The 18,072-nt window shown below is 44.1% G+C and overlaps 2 protein-coding genes across 12 annotated transcripts in view; both read left to right on the top strand.

The window, feature by feature from the left end:
- The first annotated feature begins 1,485 nt into the window (after positions 1–1,485).
- On the top strand, positions 1,486–6,333 carry LOC308471654 (ribonuclease P protein subunit p14-like). 6 transcript variants are annotated; one of them, XM_080995939.1, is made up of 6 exons: positions 1,486–1,609; positions 2,093–2,200; positions 2,309–2,393; positions 2,725–2,801; positions 3,753–3,831; positions 5,342–5,545. In XM_080995939.1, exons 2-6 carry the CDS (start codon positions 2,109–2,111, stop codon positions 5,396–5,398), a joined length of 390 nt encoding a protein of 129 aa, XP_080852065.1. In that variant the 5' UTR covers positions 1,486–1,609; positions 2,093–2,108; the 3' UTR covers positions 5,399–5,545. The 6 variants fall into 6 exon arrangements, with proteins under 6 accessions (XP_080852065.1, XP_080852068.1, XP_080852066.1 ...); XM_080995942.1 differs by having other exon boundaries at positions 1,508–1,613; positions 2,100–2,200; XM_080995940.1 differs by having other exon boundaries at positions 1,514–1,671.
- A 7,988-nt stretch (positions 6,334–14,321) lies between these two features.
- PXK (PX domain containing serine/threonine kinase like) overlaps positions 14,322–18,072 on the top strand; it is a 49,499-nt gene continuing 45,748 nt past the window's right edge. For 2 of the 6 annotated variants that reach the window (XM_080995752.1, XM_080995754.1), the window contains exon 1: positions 14,323–14,621. In XM_080995752.1, the coding sequence (XP_080851878.1) occupies positions 14,520–14,621 (102 nt within the window). In that variant the 5' untranslated portion in view covers positions 14,323–14,519. Of the gene's footprint in view, positions 14,622–18,072 lie in introns of all 6 variants that reach the window. The other 4 variants (XM_080995751.1, XM_080995749.1, XM_080995753.1 and 1 more) reach the window with 4 other exon arrangements.

Here is an 18,072-nt window from a genome sequence, read left to right as displayed (position 1 = left end):
TGATGATTAGACGCTGTTGGCTATTTATTGAGCATTGATCCTGATTTGCTTGCAGGAAGGTTTATTCATTTATTTAAATTGCATTTATATCCTACCTTTTTTCCTCCAAGGAGCTCAAGCTGGCGTACATGGTTCCCCTCCTCCTTGCCTATAAATTGGACCACAATGCCTCAAGAATGCCTCCCCCCATATGAACCGACCCAGACCCTGTAGCCATCATCAGAAGCATTCCTTTGTGTACCCAGAGGGCGGCAACATGAGAACAGGCCTTTTCTGAGGTGGCTCCCTGCTCTCCCCAGGAACTCATCTGGTGCCTTCATTAAATCTTTAGGCATCCTTAGCGAGGCAAACATCCCTTTTCTCCCAGGTCTTTGGTTAATTAAACAATCTACGAACTTTTAAACTGGGGAGAGGGGTAATTTATTTTATTTTATGGAATATATTTTTGTGTTTTATACTGCAGTGATCAGAGGATGATCACTGTCATCCTCTGATGAAGGGCAGCATAGAAATTTGATAAATAATAGTAGCAATAGCAGTGCTTTTTTCTAAAAAAAATATGTTTAGGGGTACTCTCATTTTCCTACTCATATTGAAATACTGCACCTCAATGAGGCCAAACGTAAGGTTCACAAAATGTTTAGGGGTATGCGTACCCCTGCGTCTCCCCAGGAAAAAAAGGACTGAGTAATAGTACCCACTACCACCTGTGAGGTAGACTGGGCTGAGAGGCAGTGACTGGCGCAAGACTTCATGCCCAAGTAGAGAATTTTGCAAATGGAATGATTTTTTAAAATGATGTTTTTTCCCCATCCACTCATGTAGACATGGGGAAGTAACAGACTCAGCAGAAAAAAACCCACAACAAAAGGCATTACTGTAATTCACGGGAGGGCTCCCGAAAAACGCTGCACGCTTACTCGGGAGTAAGCCTCACTTAGCACAATGGTGCCTGCTTGTGACTAAGAATGGCAGCAAAGCGAGGCCTCCTGTGCCCATTTGCTTTGACTGTAAGCTTTCCCTGGATTAAAATTCACAACCCAGCAAAAGCGGCATGGGGTGGAAAAAAGACTGCGCGACCCATTTTGCTCTCCGTCCCTACAGCAAGGCAAGCGCTGCTCGCTGCCCGTCCCCCTTCCCCAGCTCTCAGCCTCCGCGACAGCGCAGCAGCGCTCTACAAAGCAGCCCCATTCGAACGCCCTTTGACGCAGGCGCGCTAGGTCCAGCAACTTAAGGGAGAGACCCCCGCCTCCGAAGCATGGAATTTTTGATCCTATTGGCTACCAATCGTTCCAAACCGCCCCGCCCACTCCCCGCGCCAACTCTGATTCTTCCCCCGCCCTCTCTTCTCCCGAGTGCTCCTTTACGTCTCTTCCATAACCGATCAGCCCATTGGGCCGCCGGCCTACGCGCGGGGCGGAGCTCCTGACGACTTCGCGCATCCGCCATTGGCCAGAACGGAAGATACGGGGCTCCATCATTGGCCGGCGGAAGTTCTGTCCGGTTGTCTCCCTCCCCGTCCCCCCGTGCATCGTTCTGTGTGTTGTCCCGAGAAGAAAAGCACGTGCGGGAGGCATGTGGCGCCTGGTTCGCTGCAGGATAGTTGTCGGTAGGTTTCCCCGTCGCAGGGCTCCGTCGAAGAAACTCTCGTGGCGGCCTTGGCCGGCTCCTGTGCGTATCCAATGCAGATTTCGTAGGTTGACTTCAATGCTGGCTCCACTTAACTTGCGGGAAAATTCATTCATTCATTCATTCATTTTTATTGAATTTATATACCGGGCGGATTTAGGTTTGATGAGGCCCTAAGCTACTGAAGGTAATGGGGCCCGTTATATGTCCAGCTGTCCTTTGTCAACAACAAATTGCCGTTGTTTTTTGTGTTGAATATATGCTTTATGGTAATTTATGGACCTCATAGGTATCTAAAGCCATTTTATGTATTTTATCCAAGTAATTGTTGAACCGAAATACAATTATGAAGAAGTATATTAATAGTGATTTTTGGGGTGGGGGGCCAAGAGAGTGGGGCCCTAATTTGTGGAATTTCCAGTGTAAGACTTGATGTGCATTAAGTGTCTATTTCTTCTTTTAGACGTCAGCTTACCAAAATGACTGAATTTGGAGAGGGCAACAAGCCATCTTCCTATAAAAGAATAGTTCTCAAGAATGCTTCTGAATACCACTATCTAAAGATCCATTTGTAAGTTCATGCCTTTTGCCCCTTCACCTTGGAAGGATTTTGTGCGGCGTATTCTTTTGTTGATCAATAGGGTTTTCTAATAAGACTTATTGCTAACTTACATTTCAGGGAGTTTCAGGAAGCTGACTTTAGCCTAAATGCTGTTGAATTCAAACAACTTATCATCTCTGCTCTGAAACGGCTGCATGGTGAGGTATGTTTGTTGTTTATGTTGACTGTCATTATTTGGAGACGGCATTTCTCCAGTTTCCAAATTATGTATATGTAAATATCCCCTTGTTTATTTGGATCCACTGCATAGAGGAAAGATGGCTTCTGAAGGAGTACAGCTATGCACTGTTTGTCTTTATGCTTTTAAAACTAGGGGAGAACAGCCAGCTGTTTCTCCCAACTTAAAAAGGTGAAACATTGCGGTCCTAACAAGAGAAGACTATGAAGTGATATAAAATATGAGTATTCAGCAACTTCATTTTGCAAAGTCTCTTTCTGCTTCTTAGTAACAACGTAATATCTTTTCTTTATAGATTGGTGCCGCTTTGCTTGTCGATGTGCTGACCTATGAGGAAGAAACATTGTCTGCAGTACTCAGAGTACCTAATGCGTAAGGAACTCTGAATATACATCTTTAGCAAGCGCTATTGGGTGAAAACAAGGCTCTCTAAAATGAAGGGGATGCTCTTTGTGTTTAAAGAAGATGTCACAAGCTTGGTTGGTAATGTACAGGCAACTCCTCATTTACACAGGGTTGGGTTCTGAGGAACTGTGCAAAGCCTGTCCCCCTCACCCTCTTCTGGTGCCGAAAACGGTGCTTGCTTCCATGGTTGTGCTTGTGCCAATCATGCACAAATGGGGAGTTGCCTGTATGTAGCATTGTTGTTGCTTGAGTGTAGGAGTGTTACTTAATGGTGGTGAAGGTGTAATTTCCTCGTCTTTCCTGCAAGGTCAGGCTTGGAAAAATACTTCCAATTTCAAGATGCCAGTACAGTAGTACCTTGGTTCTCAAATGCTTTGGTATAGAAACAACTTGGAACCCAAATACTTCAAACCCGGAAGTAAGTGTTCCGGTTTGCAAACCTTTTTCAGAAGCTGAACGTGTTCCGTTTTCAGTGTTACTCTTCCGATTTGAGAGCCACACCTCCATTTTGAGTGTCACGCTGAGGTCTGTCTGTTTTTGCAGCTCTTTTTGATTTGTTTTTGTGACTGTGTGGAACCCAGTTTAACGATTGATTGATTGATTGATTGATTGTGTGTGTGACTGCAGTACATTGTTTATTGCTTTCATTTTATGGATCAATGGTCTTGTTAGATAGTAAAATTCATGTTAAATTGCTGTTTTAGGGGTTGTTTTTAAAAGTCTGGAACAGATTAATCCATTTTGCATTACTTTCTATGGGAAAGCTCACCTTGGTTTTGGAACGCTTTGGTTTTGTGGATCTTTCTTCTCAATGAATGAGACTGAAATCTTAATATTTGTCCTTAGCCTTTTCTGTCATGTTGTGTTGGCACTTGTTTTATGTGAGCAAGAATGTCTCTAATTCTGTCATTTGAACAGGGGCCTCGCAAAGCTGTGGAGTGCTCTGACGCTGCTTGGTTCATATCAGAACAGAAAGTGTGCTTTTAGGGTGATACAGGTAAGAGTTAAGATGCAAACAATCTGATCCCAGGTTATAAAGCTGCCTAACAGAATGGTCATTTTTTTCAGGATTTACATTTACATTTACAAGCTGTACGCCGGCTTCCTTGGCCAGTAAAGTGAGATGAGCACCGCAACCCCAGAGTCGGCCACGACTGGACCTAATGGTCAGGGGTCCCTTTACCTTTACCTATGTCCCTTTGAGTGCAATGGTGGTTACTCCCAGATGGATAAAAAATTGCTGCCAAAAGATGTTATGTGCTAACCAGTCACAGAAGTCTTATTTCAGTAATGGTTTGTAGTACACACAAAGCAAATTGTAGTAAATTGGTCTTATTTTCTGAATTTCTCTTGAAAAACCAAAGGTAGCTTACAATAAATACCTCAAGTAAGGAATTTGAAACCCATACGGTTGCTTTTTCATAGTGAAGAGATTAAAATTCATTTTAAGTCCCACACCTGCTTTGATTTTCCTCTGCAGTTAATAGTCCCAGCTAGCTAAAACACTTTCTGGATGGATGGAGTAATCAATGAGGTATTTGGATCATTGGTTAATACTAATCGATCAGAATTCTCCATCACACTACTTGGCTAGCCACACTTCAGTCTCCTCATTATAACTGGCTGATCAAAGTTTATTCCTTAATTCCATTGTTTATCAAATATTCTTGGTTGTTGCCCTGGAGCTTCCAGATTGTGGAAATCTATGTACCATACTGTACTGTGGTATTCATGCTGGTAAAAGACCAATTCTTTTCAATATGGGATTGTTTAGAAAAGTAAGCTATTCTGTGTGTTCTGAGGAGGTGGCTTTCCCCCATCATATATATATTTTTTGTCCTTGCAGGTGCCTAGTGCTGAAAGGTGGAACAGAAATTTAAATAACAAATGCGTAAAAAAGCCTTGTCAAACTTGCTTAGAAGCTGCTCACTCTGAATGTTCACTTCTGTGGCTACTGATTTGCTGATATATCATGTTGTGGTTTTATTCTGAATACCAAATAATTATGTAGGCTGTCATCAGCATGTAAAAGTGACTGTTGGTGGCTACAAAACTGAGTGTTCCTGCCCTCCCACTGTCATTGAAATGCCCACTTCACCCTCACCTCCTAGGCTTATACCGTATTTTTTGCTCTATAAGGCTCACTTTTTCCCTCCTAAAAAGTAAGGGGAAATGTGTGTGTGTCTTATGGAGCGAGTGCAGGCTGCGCAGCTATCCCAGAAGCCAGAACAGCAAGAGGGATTGCTGCTTTCACTGCACAGCGATCCCTCTTGCTGTTCTGGCTTCTGAGATTCAGAATATTTTTTTTCTTGTTTACCTCGTCCAAAAACTAGGTGCGTCTTGTGGTCTTATAGAGCAAAAAATACGGTATTTTATTAAATCTGGTTTCCAAGAAGATTAATCAACTTCCATTCTGTTGGCACAAGTTACTCACATTTTGCTTTCTGCAGGAGGAATTTTCCTGTTCTTGTTTTGAAATTCATGTTCCTGTTTGTTCCTCTTCCTAGACTTCTCCGTTTCTTCTTGCGTTAGCTGGGAACAGCAGAGAACTGGTGCTGGATTAAATAAACCGAAAAGGCAACTTGACTCGAGCTTGTGAAAAGCCAGAGCTGTCTTAAGATGCAGGTGGCATGGCTGAAATGCAGATTTCTATGTGCGAGACTCCAGCGAACTTTCCCAGCACGGCCAGATGTTGCCATTCCACTTGCTCAACCCTCTGTTCATCATTTGCACATACAAGTCGGAGACAAGGCAGAATTAACCAAGACATTTACGCAGGAGGATGTTGTTACCTTTTCGAAGTTAACGGGAGACACAAACCCATTGCATCTGGACGAAGACTATGCAGAGAGCTCAAGATTTGGCAGGAGAGTTGTCCATGGTGTTCTGATCAACGGGCTCATCTCTGCTGTTCTGGGCACTAAGATGCCTGGGCGTGGCTGCGTTTTTCTTTCTCAGGAAATTCATTTCCCATCCCCGTTATATGTTGGAGAAGAGGTCTTAGCTGCAGCGGAAGTGAAGAAACTGAAGAGATGTCTTGCTTATATTTCCGTCTCCTGTACTGTTGTAGAAAGTGGCAAAACAGTGATGGAAGGCACCGTTAAAGTCATGGTGCCAGACCATCAGAAATCTCAGATCTGACCCCAAGTTGCAGTATATTATTGTAGCTGAGGCCATGAATAGTTTGCGTGGACATACATTTAAATACTTTTCAAGACAATGCCAACTGCGTACATTAATGCAACTGCTTAATGATACACAGAGTACATCTTATACTTATCTATATCTGTAATTGTTGGTGTTTTGTTTTATCCCACCATGGCTCAGAACAGAGAGCTAAATGCAGATTTCCTGCACCAGTGCATCATTCCCACCTACATTTCCGTGGTTTGTGAACGTGGTTGGTTTGGATTCCTTTGGACCGTTTGTTGTTCAGAACGGGCTTTTCCTGGTAATGGGTTCATAAACTTTAATAAAGCACAGATCCCATTATAAAAAATTTCATTCTCTTGTATTCCAATGCATAGTTTGGTGGGTTCCTCCCCCCCCCCAATAAAAATAATGCTTATAAATGGTCTGTTGCTACCTATTCCCTTCATGCCCAAAGCAAAATGCAGGATCCCTTTTCCCCATATATATTCACTCGACCCTTTGATTCACAGAACTGGCACTCTGACAGGTACTACCTAATACTTGTTCTGTGCTTGTAAGAAATGTTTATTTTAGTGCAGGCTGCACCTACTCGTTGGAACTCCCTGCCTGTTGACATTTGACAGGTGCCTTCGCTGAGCTCTTTGTGCTGCCTGTTGCTTGTTTTGAGACGAGCCTGACCACACATGCACAAGTTACATAATAATAATAATAATAATAAACATAATTAAAAATATATATATATTTTGTACCTCGCCCATCTGGCTGGGTTTCCCCAGCCACTCTGGGCGGCTTCCACAGAGACCAAAAATACACTAAAATGTCACAGATTAAAAACTTCCCTGAACAGGGCTGCCTTAAGATGTCTTCTGAATGTCAGGTAGTTGTTTATCGCTTTGACATCTGATGGGAGGGCGTTCCACAGGGCAGGCGCCACTACCGAGAAGGCCCTCTGCCTGGTTCCCTGTAGCTTTGCTTCTCGCAATGAGGGAACCCCCAGAAGGCCCTCGGCGCTGGACCTCAGCGTCCGGGCTGAACGATGGGGGTGGAGACGCTCCTTCAGGTATACGGGACCGAGGCCGTTTAGGGCTTTAAAGGTCAACACCAACACTTTGAATTGTGCTCAGAAACGTACATGTGTTTGATTTCTTTTTAAGTATTGCTGATTAAATGATTATTTTTTAAAGATCTGTTTTTCAGAAGTACACATGCCTTTGTGGGCAACAAGTACTATTGGAATTGTTCTGGCCTACAGAAAAATGGCTGTTGTTGGTTTCCCTGTGGTTCTCTCCAGGGCTTTTTCTCAGCAAGAACTTGCCAGAGCTCAGTTCCAGCATCTCTCTGGTGGGTGCCATTGCTATGATAAGAGAATGAGGGAGACGTTCATAGTAAGTGATGGGAAAGGGGCATAGCTGGGGGGGCAAGTGGCAAGCTGCTTCCCCCAACCAAGTACATAAATAAAAAATAATTAAGTGACCAATCATGTCGCAAATAGCTCAGTTCCTCCCCAATAAATCCCCCCCCCCATAAATCCTGGCCATGCACATGGGAGTGCAGCAAGAACTTCACTCAAAGCTCTTGCACCAACGAATTCACAGAGCACAAACGTATAGTTGCTTCAAGTGTGGGAAAAGCTTCAGTCAGAGTGGCAAACTTACTTCGCATCGAAGAATTCATACAGGGCACAAACCTAAGAAAGGGTTGGAGTGTCGAAAGATCTTCAGTCATATCAAAGCTCCAGCAGAGAGCAAACCAAAGATTGTGCTCATCGTTCGAATCCACTTCTTTTTCTTTGTTTCATTTGATTTTTTGCTTCACTCCAGTTTGTCATAATAGGCTTTTGCTTGTTTTGAGGGCCTTTGTTTCCAGAGCGCTTGAACTTTGCCTGTTGCATCGTCGTGCCTGGGTGGCTCAATGGACATCCAATCTCAGTGTGTGAATTTTTTTGGTTTTGCTTTATGTATCATAAGTTGCTTTTAGTTTCCCTGGTAAAAAAGCAGCTGGTAAATTTAATAAAATACGCAAATCTATTAAAAAATTTAAAAATGCTTAAACACCCAATTAAGCAGATAAAATCAGTAAAACCTAGGAAGCATTTTTTTTTCCCTTTTAAAAGAAATTGCCTTTTAGTAAAAGCAACAACCCCTAAATCATATGACTGGGTGGGCTTGCCAAAACAAGTTTCAGCTGATGTGTAAAATAATAGTGAGTGGTTTCCTTTTTTTAGAGTTTGGCTTGCAATACAGAGCAGGCTCAGTGCCTACATTTTTTTTATTTTTTAAAAATCGCTTGTTTCAAGCTACTCTGCTAAGTTCAAGATGACTCTGGTTACATGCTCCTAGGTTCTCCATATCCTGGAGCTGTCTTATCTTTCTCCTGCATGGCCCTCTGGTCAAAACCAGCACTTGTGTGTGAGTGAGAGAGACAACTTGAGTTATTGTCTCGCCTCTTCTTTTCATTTGTGGGATCTTCTCCCCCTGTTTTGGTAATGACAACCATCTCTTCCCATCCCTGGACCCATAAGAGTTGGGGTCAAGGCAGAGCTGCCTGTTCATAATTTAAATGCTTGTTAATTCCAGGGAGGGTAGAATTTATAAGTTAACACCTTCCTGTAGAAATCAGTTCCTTCCAGAATATTTATGGGTAATTCAGGTTGTTAACTAAACAGGATGAATATAGAGAAGTGCTAGTTTCCTGGACGACTGACCATATCAAATACGGCAAACTAGTTTTGCTGACTGCCAAAATGGAATTTGGATATTTTTAAACTGACAAGCGCCAATGTTAAGCTGGCCATTATTAACTCAAGTTCATTAAATGCATTACCATTATTTGCAAAGCATAATGTGTACTCTTCCTAAGATGTGTGGGATGCTTTGAGCTTTAGCCATAAAGCTAGGGCATGTGGAAAACATTACGTCCTGAGATCGCAACTTTCACAAAAAGATGTCTGAGTGGAAAACATTATCTTCCCCTGAAACAATTCCATTCCATTGTTCTCTTTTTGAAACACTTTATTCTTAAAAGTTGTAGAGCTAGCATTCATTAAAATGGCGGCCTTAAATGGTTTGCGTTTCCTCAGCGATGTTTGTAGGATTGTGGCCTGGGGCGAAAGACGGGAATTTAAAACATAAGCTGCCCAGCATGACTGAAAAATCTGCATTCCTAGTTAATTTGGTCAGTATGTCAACTTAGGTTTTAAATGGCTGCAAAACAAAACAACTCCTCCTTGAGGAGAAATTTGTTTGACATACTGTGGTTCATCCAGTAAGAGGTATTGCTTTTTAGACCAGTTATCTAGGGAGTAACGGAGGGGGGGGGGTATTCTGTTTGCTAGATTTCATCAAATCTGTGCAATGGTGTGTTGGTGAAGTACAAGGATACATTAAAATTACGCTTCATGGCATTACGGATCCTCTGACTCCCCAGAGCATCTTTTAAAGATTTTGATCAAAGCTGTGTGGATGTCTACTATGCACACTTCAAAGTTATTGTGGCACGGGGCTCCTTGCGTCCTGTTTACCTCGGAATAGCCTCTTTCATTTTTGTGCGTAAAAAGGATAGTGAATGAAAGAGCGAGAAGGAAAAGACCATGTGGTCTGGCCTGACACAAGCATGTTTCACTTTTCCCAGCTGAAAAGAGGGTGATCCTTTGTAAAGTTGTTGATTCATCTCAGTAGGGAGCTACCCTCTCAGAGCGGCTTTGGTTAGCTGGAGATTGAGAGAGAAACAAAAATAGTAATAAAATAAAAGGTGCTTCCCACACCTTCCTGCATAAACTTTGTTTAAATAAATAATGTATGGAGTAGAACCTTTGCATCTCGCCCTATTTTTGAGAGGTGTCAACTGCCCTCGTTGCCTGACTGCAGTAAGAGATGCAAAGTGTCACTCCGTATGACCTAATAAAAGAAAACTGCTCTTAGGCACATGCTTAATGCTCTTGAGTGCTTGTCACATGGCAGACTTGGAGGATTGACTGCCTAAGCCAGGCTTCCTCAAACTCGGGGCCCTCCCGATGGTTTTGGCCTACAACTCCCATGATCTCTAGCTAGGAGGAGCAGTGGTCAGGGATGATGGGCACTGTAGTCTTAAAACATCAGGAGGGCCGAGTTTGAGGAAGCCTGGCCTAAGCCATGGGTAGCTAAGGTGTGGTGATGCCTTCCAGATACTGCTAGATTACAATGCCCATCAGCCCTAGCCAGCGTGATGGGAGTTGTAGTCCACAATCGTCCGGAGGGCACCATGTAAGCTACCCCCAATCCAGGGCTACAGCCTGATCTGTGGAGAGTACAGTGGTTACATACGCTTCAGGCTACATACACTTCAGGTTACAGACTATGCTAACCCAGAAATAGTGCTTCAGGTTAAGAACTTTGCTTCAGGATGAGAATAGAAATCGTGCTCCGGCGGCGCGGCAGCAGCAGGAGGCCCCATTAGCTAAAGTGGTGCTTCAGGTTAAGAACAGTTTCAGGTTAAGAACGGACCTCCAGAACGAATTAAGTATTTAACCCGAGGTACCACTGTACTTGGGAGAGGCAGCCCATTTCATGCAAAGGCAACTTGTGTTTGTGGCTTGAGGAAGCAGCAGGCCCCTTTGCCAGGCGGAAGCTACATCACTGGGGTGAGGGTTAGAGGTGTTCTGTCAAGGCTTAGATGAGGGCAAGAAACACAGTTAGGAGGATAACATTTCACTGGGGGTGGTGGTGATTAAATCCACTACTGTACTTTTCCTCCAAGGAGCTTCAGGTGGTATACATGGCTGCCCACTGTGCTACCCTCCCAACAACCCTGTGAGGTAGGTTAGGTGGAAAGACGGTGAGCGGTTCAAGGTCACCCAATGAGCTTCATGGCTGAGTGGTGATTTGAACCCTTGTCTTGCAGGTCCTAGCCCAACCCTCTAACCCAGGGGTCATCAAACTTTTTCAGCAGGGGGCCGGTCCACTGTCCCTCAGACCTTGTGGGGGGCCAGACTATATTTTTTTGGGGGGGGAATTCCTATGCCCCACAAATAACCCAGAGATGCATTTTAAATAAAAGGACACATTCTACTCATGTAAAAACACTCTGATTCCTGGACCGTCCACAGGCCGGATTTGGAAGGCGATTGGGCCGGATCCAGCCCCCAGGCCTTAGTTTGCCTACCCATGCTCTAACCGCTATGGTGCACTGGCCGTCAAATAAGCGTTTGTTCTCGAAGCTACCAGCATGAGTTTGACCGAACTGCGGGAGGCAGTGAAAGACAGGAGTGCCTGGCGTGTTCTGGTCCATGGGGTCACAAAGAGTCGGACACGACTAAACGATTAAACAACAAAATCAACAACAATCATGGTGCTTGTAGCCTCAATTCTGGCAGACCGCTAGCGCCACTTTAGCTGTGGAACGCATTGTAGTTTTGCTTTCGCTTCCACTGTCTCTCAAGTTTTAGCTCACGGTTTCTGTTTCCTAGAGTTCCTTCAGCTCACTGCTGCCAAGTGCACAGCCTCTTCAGCTTTGGCTGGGAGCACTGCCCAACATATTAACTGCTCCCAGGGCCTTCCATACCACAAAACAGGTTTGGCAACAGCAGTGAAAGGAAGGGGGGCAAGCAGGGGGAGGGAAAATGGTTCGGGTTTCAGTACATCATTCCCCCCATTGTGTACTAATATGGTTCCTAGGATAGTGATAAGCCCCTGACTTACTTATTTCTGAGACTAACGGCTGACTTTTCACTCAAGAGTCCCAGGACGGGCAGTGCAAAAAATTAAAATCAGCAATATTTAAAACTAAGGTTATTATATATTAGCTTATAGTTGATGCAATAAATAATTTAATATTTATACCCTGCCCATCTGGCTGAGTTTCCCCAGCCTCTCTGGGTGGCTCCCAATCAAGTGTTAAAAACAGTACAGCGTTAAATATTAAAAACTTCCCTGAACAGGGCTGCCTTCAGATGTCTTTTAAAGATAGGATAGCTGCTTATTTCCTTCACATCTGAAGGGAGGGTGTTCCACAGGGTGGGCGCCACTACCGAGAAGGCCCTCTGCCTGGTTCCCTGTAACCTCAGTTCTCGCAATGAGGGAACTGCCAGAAGGCAATCAATAGAATTCACTTGTTGTTAAGTCTCCTGCATGTCCATGGTGCATAATAGTAGTGAATTGCACTGGTAAGCAGGGGTTGTCAACATGTTACTGGATTCCAGCTCCCGTCTCAACCAGCATGGCCAGTGTTCAGGGAAGAGAGGAGTTGCAGTTCTACCTAGAGGGCACCATATTGGCTACACTAGACGTAGAGAGCACTTAATGTAAACAAAAGCATTCAGAAGTTTGATTCAACCCATCTGGGCATGAACAGAGACTACAGTTTCCTGACCCACAATAGTTTGTGAATTAATTACTATTATTTTCTTTTGTGTTTCTATCTGACCTTTTCTTCCAAGCAGCTCAAGGTGGTGTACATGCTTCATTCTACCACCCCCCTCCACCTCCTCATTTGATCCCCTTAGAGATAGATTAAGCCATGGGTAGGCAAACTAAGGCCCAGGGGCTGGATGCGGCCCAATCGCCTTCTAAATCCAGCCTGCGGAAAGTCAGGAAATCAGCGTGTTTTTACATGAGTAGAATGTGTGCTTTTATTTAAAATGCATCTCTGGGTTATTTGTGGGCCATAGGAATTCGTTCACCCCCCCCCAAAAAAACCCCCATAGTCTGGCCCCCTGCTGAAAAAGCTTGCTGGCCTCTGGATTAGGCTGAAAGGCAGTGAGTGGCGATTTGAACCCTGGTCTCCAGCCAGCAGTGCTGGGATGATTTTCATCTACTGTTCATTACTGCTGTGGTTAGTGGTCATCATGCGCATTTTATCACCATTTGACTCTTGACTCCACAGCTTACAAATTCTGCCCTCTCTGCAAGCATGGGCATCTTCTTCTTCTTTGCCGATCACTCGTAGCCGAGTAAGATTGTCTTCCATGAACACGGTCTTAACAATGAGTCTGTAAGTGGCTGTGGAGGCCAATTCTGGATCCACACGTCCTTCCACAGTGGGGACATTGGTTTCCGGGTGGGAGTTGATCATGGTGAGGGTTTGCCAAGCGTGCCTTCCTCTTAGCACGTTTCTCCCTTGCGTCCTGAGATCGAGTGTCTTCAAAGCCCATGACACCTTTGGGAAAGGTTGTTCTCCAATTGCAGCGCTTGCAGGCCAGTGTTTCCCAGTTTCAGTGTTGCCAGTGTTTCCTAGTTGCCCAGTTGCCATGGGCATATATATCCACACACACACCCTTAAAAGAGGCTGGTACTTCAGCTGATGAAACCCACCAAAGTTTAGGCCATAATAAACTGGCTGATCCCTAATCTGCCACAGATATTGTCTTTGTCATAGAATCATAGAATTCTATATTTGCAAGGGATCCCCAAGGGGCCATCTAGTCCACCTCCCCATGCAATGCAGGACTTTCAGTGAAAGCATCCCTGGCAGCAGGGCCAAATTTAGGTTTGATGAGGCCCTAAGCTACTGAAGGTATTAATGGGGCCCTTTATATGCCCAGCTGTCCTTTGTCAACAACAAATTGTTGCTGTTTTTTGTGTTGAATATACGCTATATGGTAATTTATGGACCTAATAGGTATCTAAAGCCGTTTGCACATAACACAATATGTATTTTATCAAAGTAATTGTTGAACTGAAATACAATTAAGAAGTGTATTAATAGTGAAATACAATTAAGAAGTATATTAATAGTGAAATAATTATTAAGCTCTAACTTAAAATGATTTTTTATTCATAACAAACTTAATAATACAAACACATTGGCATTTGGCAGTAACAAAACTTCCTTTAGAAACACATTTTTTTCCATTTAAATTTTTGGGGGGCCCCCAAGAGAGTGGGGCCCTAAACTATAGCTTCTTTAACTTGAGCATTTACTGGTCCCAACCCAAACCCTGCGGAAAGCCATCTAATTCAGATTTTAATTTTATCCTGACTTGATTTTAAGAGGTGATTTAATTATTGTTTGATTTTATATCCATGCTTATATTTGATGTTAGACGCCCTGAGCCCGGTCTCGGCCGGGATTTGTATAAAAGTTGTTTTATTATTATTATTATTATTATTATTATACATAAACCCGCCACTGCCTGGCAGACGGCCATCCAACTGGGAAAGCCTCTGAGGAAGGAGCGCCTTCCAACGAGGGAGGCCGTTTCCACTGTGGTTGGGGGTTGTTTAAAGCGCAGCAAATCCTACAACCGGCGTCGTAGCACCGGATCCGACGCGGTTTCTGGGAAAGGGGTGGGGCTGGCTCCTGGCCACGCTTTCCTCCTCCTCTTCTCGTAACGCTCCAGCCTCTTTTATTTTTTTTCCAGGCCGGAGTTGCTGAGGCCGGGAGCCCTTCGGGCTTTAAGACCCAGAGGAGGCCTCGCTGGCCGGCTGCGCTCGCTCCGGTGTTGACGGCGGAACCACCAGCAGCAGCAGCGGCGGCGGCGGCGGTAGCAAATCCTCCTCGGGGCTTGGCGGGCGAGGCGCCGCTCTCTCCTCCCCGTCTTCCCCCCTTCAGCTCGGCATGGCCTTCATGGAGAAGCCGGCGGCGGGCAAAGTGCTGCTGGACGACACGGCGCCGCTGACAGCCGTGATCGAGGCCAGCCAGAGCCTCCATTCGCACACGGTATGCGGCTGGGGCAGGAAGAAGGGGGTCGCCGCGGGCGGCGCACAGGCCGGGCTCTCTGGGTGGGGGGCTGGGTGGGGGGCGTCTGCAGAGCCCGGCCGTGATGGGTGGGGGGCTCAGGGAAAGGGGGCTCGGCGGGTCGTGGGGGTTTGCTGGCTGCAACGTGCCCTGGGGCTAAGTGGTCCTTCCAGGTGGCAAGAGCCTCTCTCCGCCTCCCTTCCTCACCAGGAAGGATTTTGCACGTCGTGGGCTTGGGAGGGAGATGGGGGAGAAAGTGGAGAATAGGTGGAAAGTAAGTCTTAATTGAAATCATTATTATTATTATTATTATTATTATTATTATTATTTGCACCCCGCCCATCCGACTGGGTTGCCCCCAGCCACTCTATTACTACTACTACTTCTTCTGCAGCTGCTGCTGTTATTAGTGCTAAGGGGTCAGTCTTGGGGGTCTGTTATCACTGCTAGGGTTGCTGATTTTTTTTGGGGGGGGGTAATTTTTATTCGTTTGTTTCACTTTGTATTGTGCCTAAAACCGAGGGAACAGTTGCAACGGCAGACGGAAATGGAAAAGATGGGGAAACTATAGAACAGGCACGTAGGATGAGCACATGGGTTAAAATAACAAAGTCCAAGGTTTTTGAGTACAGTGGCGCATGGGTTAAAACAGGCATCCCCAAACTCGGCCCTCCAGATGGTTTGGGACTACAACTCCCATCATCCCTAGCTAACAGGACCAGTGGTCAGGGATGATGGGAATTGTAGTCCCAAATCATCTGGAGGGCCGAGTTTGGGGGTGCCTGGGTTAAAACAAGCAAGGAAAGGCCTTGGGTGCTGATCAGACTTGGGAGACACAGTGTGGAGCTTAGGAGTTACAGTGGCTGGAGGAGAACTGGGGAGACTTGGGTTCGAGTCTCAACTCTGCCACGAACATCATTGGATGAGGCTGAAGGAGGACTGTCCCAAACTTATCTCTCTGGTTTTTTGTTGTTTTTGGTGAAGATAAAATGGGAAGCAAGGACACGCCATGTACACTGGCTGATTTGAGTTTTTGTGATAGAAGAATAGTCGGGTGAAATGTTACGGAAAAATACAACTCCAGAGAGTGTGAAGTGTGAATAGTTGGCAGCGCCCCTGAGTAGGTGCAGAGTGTATTTTTTCTGACTGCAGAGTAATGGAGAGTGTCATTGCACTGTTGTGAATTGGAGGGAAGAGTTTTTCAGGAAAGAGGGTGTTTTGTTTTCATTTCATTTCATTTCATCCTTAATGAACGCTGCTGTACTCAAGGCAGTTTGTAAACCGAGAGAAATGACAAAACATACAGCAAAAACCACACTGCCGTCCTATAGCAGTTCAGAACCACATGACAACATTCGAGAGTCCCATTTTGCATGTAGTGTTATAAAATAATGACAAAGTTAAAAATAAAGCTAAACCAGTCTTGCCAATTATAAGTAATTAATAATAATAATAATAATAATAATAATCAACTAAGAGGATACCTACTGCACAATACAATATGTAAAATGCCAGGTATTGCCATGGTGGGATAGATTGGAAGGTGGTGTTAGTGCATGATGGGGAACAGAGGTTATTTAGATTGGTCTGAGGTACTCCTTGGGTTTTGCATTGAAAGAAAACACTTCCATCCAACTTGAAACCATTCATCCAGACTGCCTCTGGGAAGGTCTCAACAGGATATGAAGGCAGTAGCAGTCACCATTTGTTTGCCCCTGGCATTCACAGGTATAATGCCTATGTTTATCGAGTGTAAAGGGCAAAAACAACATTAAAAGCCCAACCCTGCTTTATGTTGTGATCCATTACAGCCTAGATACTGACAAGTTGCTTCCTGGAAATAAAACTGATCAGAGAGCATAGTCAGATGAAGTTCATCATGCTGTGATATGCTTAGATTAGCCAGTGTGGTAACTGTAGCTTATAGATGGATTTTTATCATACTAAGAAATCATAGAAATGCATGGTTTTTTTGCCTTCATTTGACTATGAACTCTGAACAGTTTTATTTCCAGGAAACAACTGTTGGTCACTTGCAGTGGACAGGCAGCTTATTATCAACTATTTACTATATGGAACATACTTTGTTTTAAGTTGTTTGAATGTCTGTGGGTTGCTGCTGCTTTGTGATCACCCATCATTAAACTGATTGCATGATAATACGCAAGAATGATTGTTCGGTGATGGATTATTTTTCTGAATGGGCCCTTTTACAGGGCAGGTGACACAATTATTCTTCACTCCGTGTGTGTGCACATGGTGCAGTGTGAGAAAAGAGTTTTCAGTTTTGGTTTTGAGAGAAGATAAAACTGTGGATTGGATTACTGGTAAATCACCTTTGAGGTTCAGTGCTCTCTTTGGAAATCTAATTCAGGATCAACAGTTGTGCTGCCTGCTTTAGGAGCCTATTTGCTTCCCCATTGCTCTGCCTGTGTAGTTATAAATAAAGCATATTTGCAGCAGAGTTCTCTAGTTATGGAAATATGGAACACTTACTAAGTGTGTAACAAGAGAAATTGTTATATGGTTTATACCCCATAACAAATGAACTGCGAACTGTTGACTAGAAGGGTAGCCATGGCCTTGAATAGAGATTTGGGACTAAGCAGGACTCATATTGGAATAAACTTGCTTTAGCCCTGGACCTGTTTAACATTTATCTGCCAAAACTGCTCTGCAGCAGCTTCTGGTATCGTTCATTGCTATGACCTGACTATCCTTCATGGTCATGTGACACAAAGCCAGGTTTACAACTAAGACATGAACAATGTAAGGAAATCAGAAACTTACCTGCACTAACTATCATCCCACCCCTCCTCCAAACACAGTTTTAAGAAGACTTTGCTAACTATTTACAAGCCTGTAGTAGTAGGGTCCCATAAATAACTGGGAAGTAACAATTGCCTCAAAACTAGGAAGGTATTTTTATACTGGAAAAGAATCTACTATGTTTTTCTTTTCAGGCCGCGAGTTCTCCTTAAATGACAAGCACAAATATCATGTGTGGGCAAGTATATGAATGAAAATGTGTGAGGCCTGGTCCTTTTGTGGTCTTAAGTCACATGGCTCACATATTCTAACAATCCTGCACAGCATTTTCTTGACAAACCAGATTTTATATTAAACCACATCAAATTTGTATCCCTTAGTTGCCTTGACTCTCCAACTAGCATGATGATGATAGAAGAAATTCCTCTTATCTTACTGTTCAGGAGTAGGTTTAAAGAAAATTGAACAATTTTCAGTATTTCCTTGAGGTTTCCAAGTTACATTATCTTCATTTGTTAACATGAACAAAATAGTTGGAGTCATATTTAGTGTTACTTCATTTAGTAGGCTAAACTGGACTACCTGAATTTAGTAATTTCACTTCAGTGGGGACATTGGTTGACATGCAGATATTTTGCGTCTCTGCCCGTCCTTCCTTCCTTCC

This window comes from Podarcis pityusensis (genome assembly GCF_964106645.2).
Source record: "Podarcis pityusensis genome assembly, chromosome: 2".
NCBI lineage: Eukaryota > Metazoa > Chordata > Lepidosauria > Squamata > Lacertidae > Podarcis > Podarcis pityusensis.
The sequence above is the reverse complement of the archived record's forward strand: the minus strand, read 5'-3'. Positions and strand labels throughout refer to the sequence as shown.

Coding starts and splice junctions, on each gene's coding strand:
- LOC308471654 (XM_080995937.1), top strand. CDS start 5,454: ATGCAGGTGGCATGGCTGAAATGCAGATTTCTATGTGCGAGACTCCAG.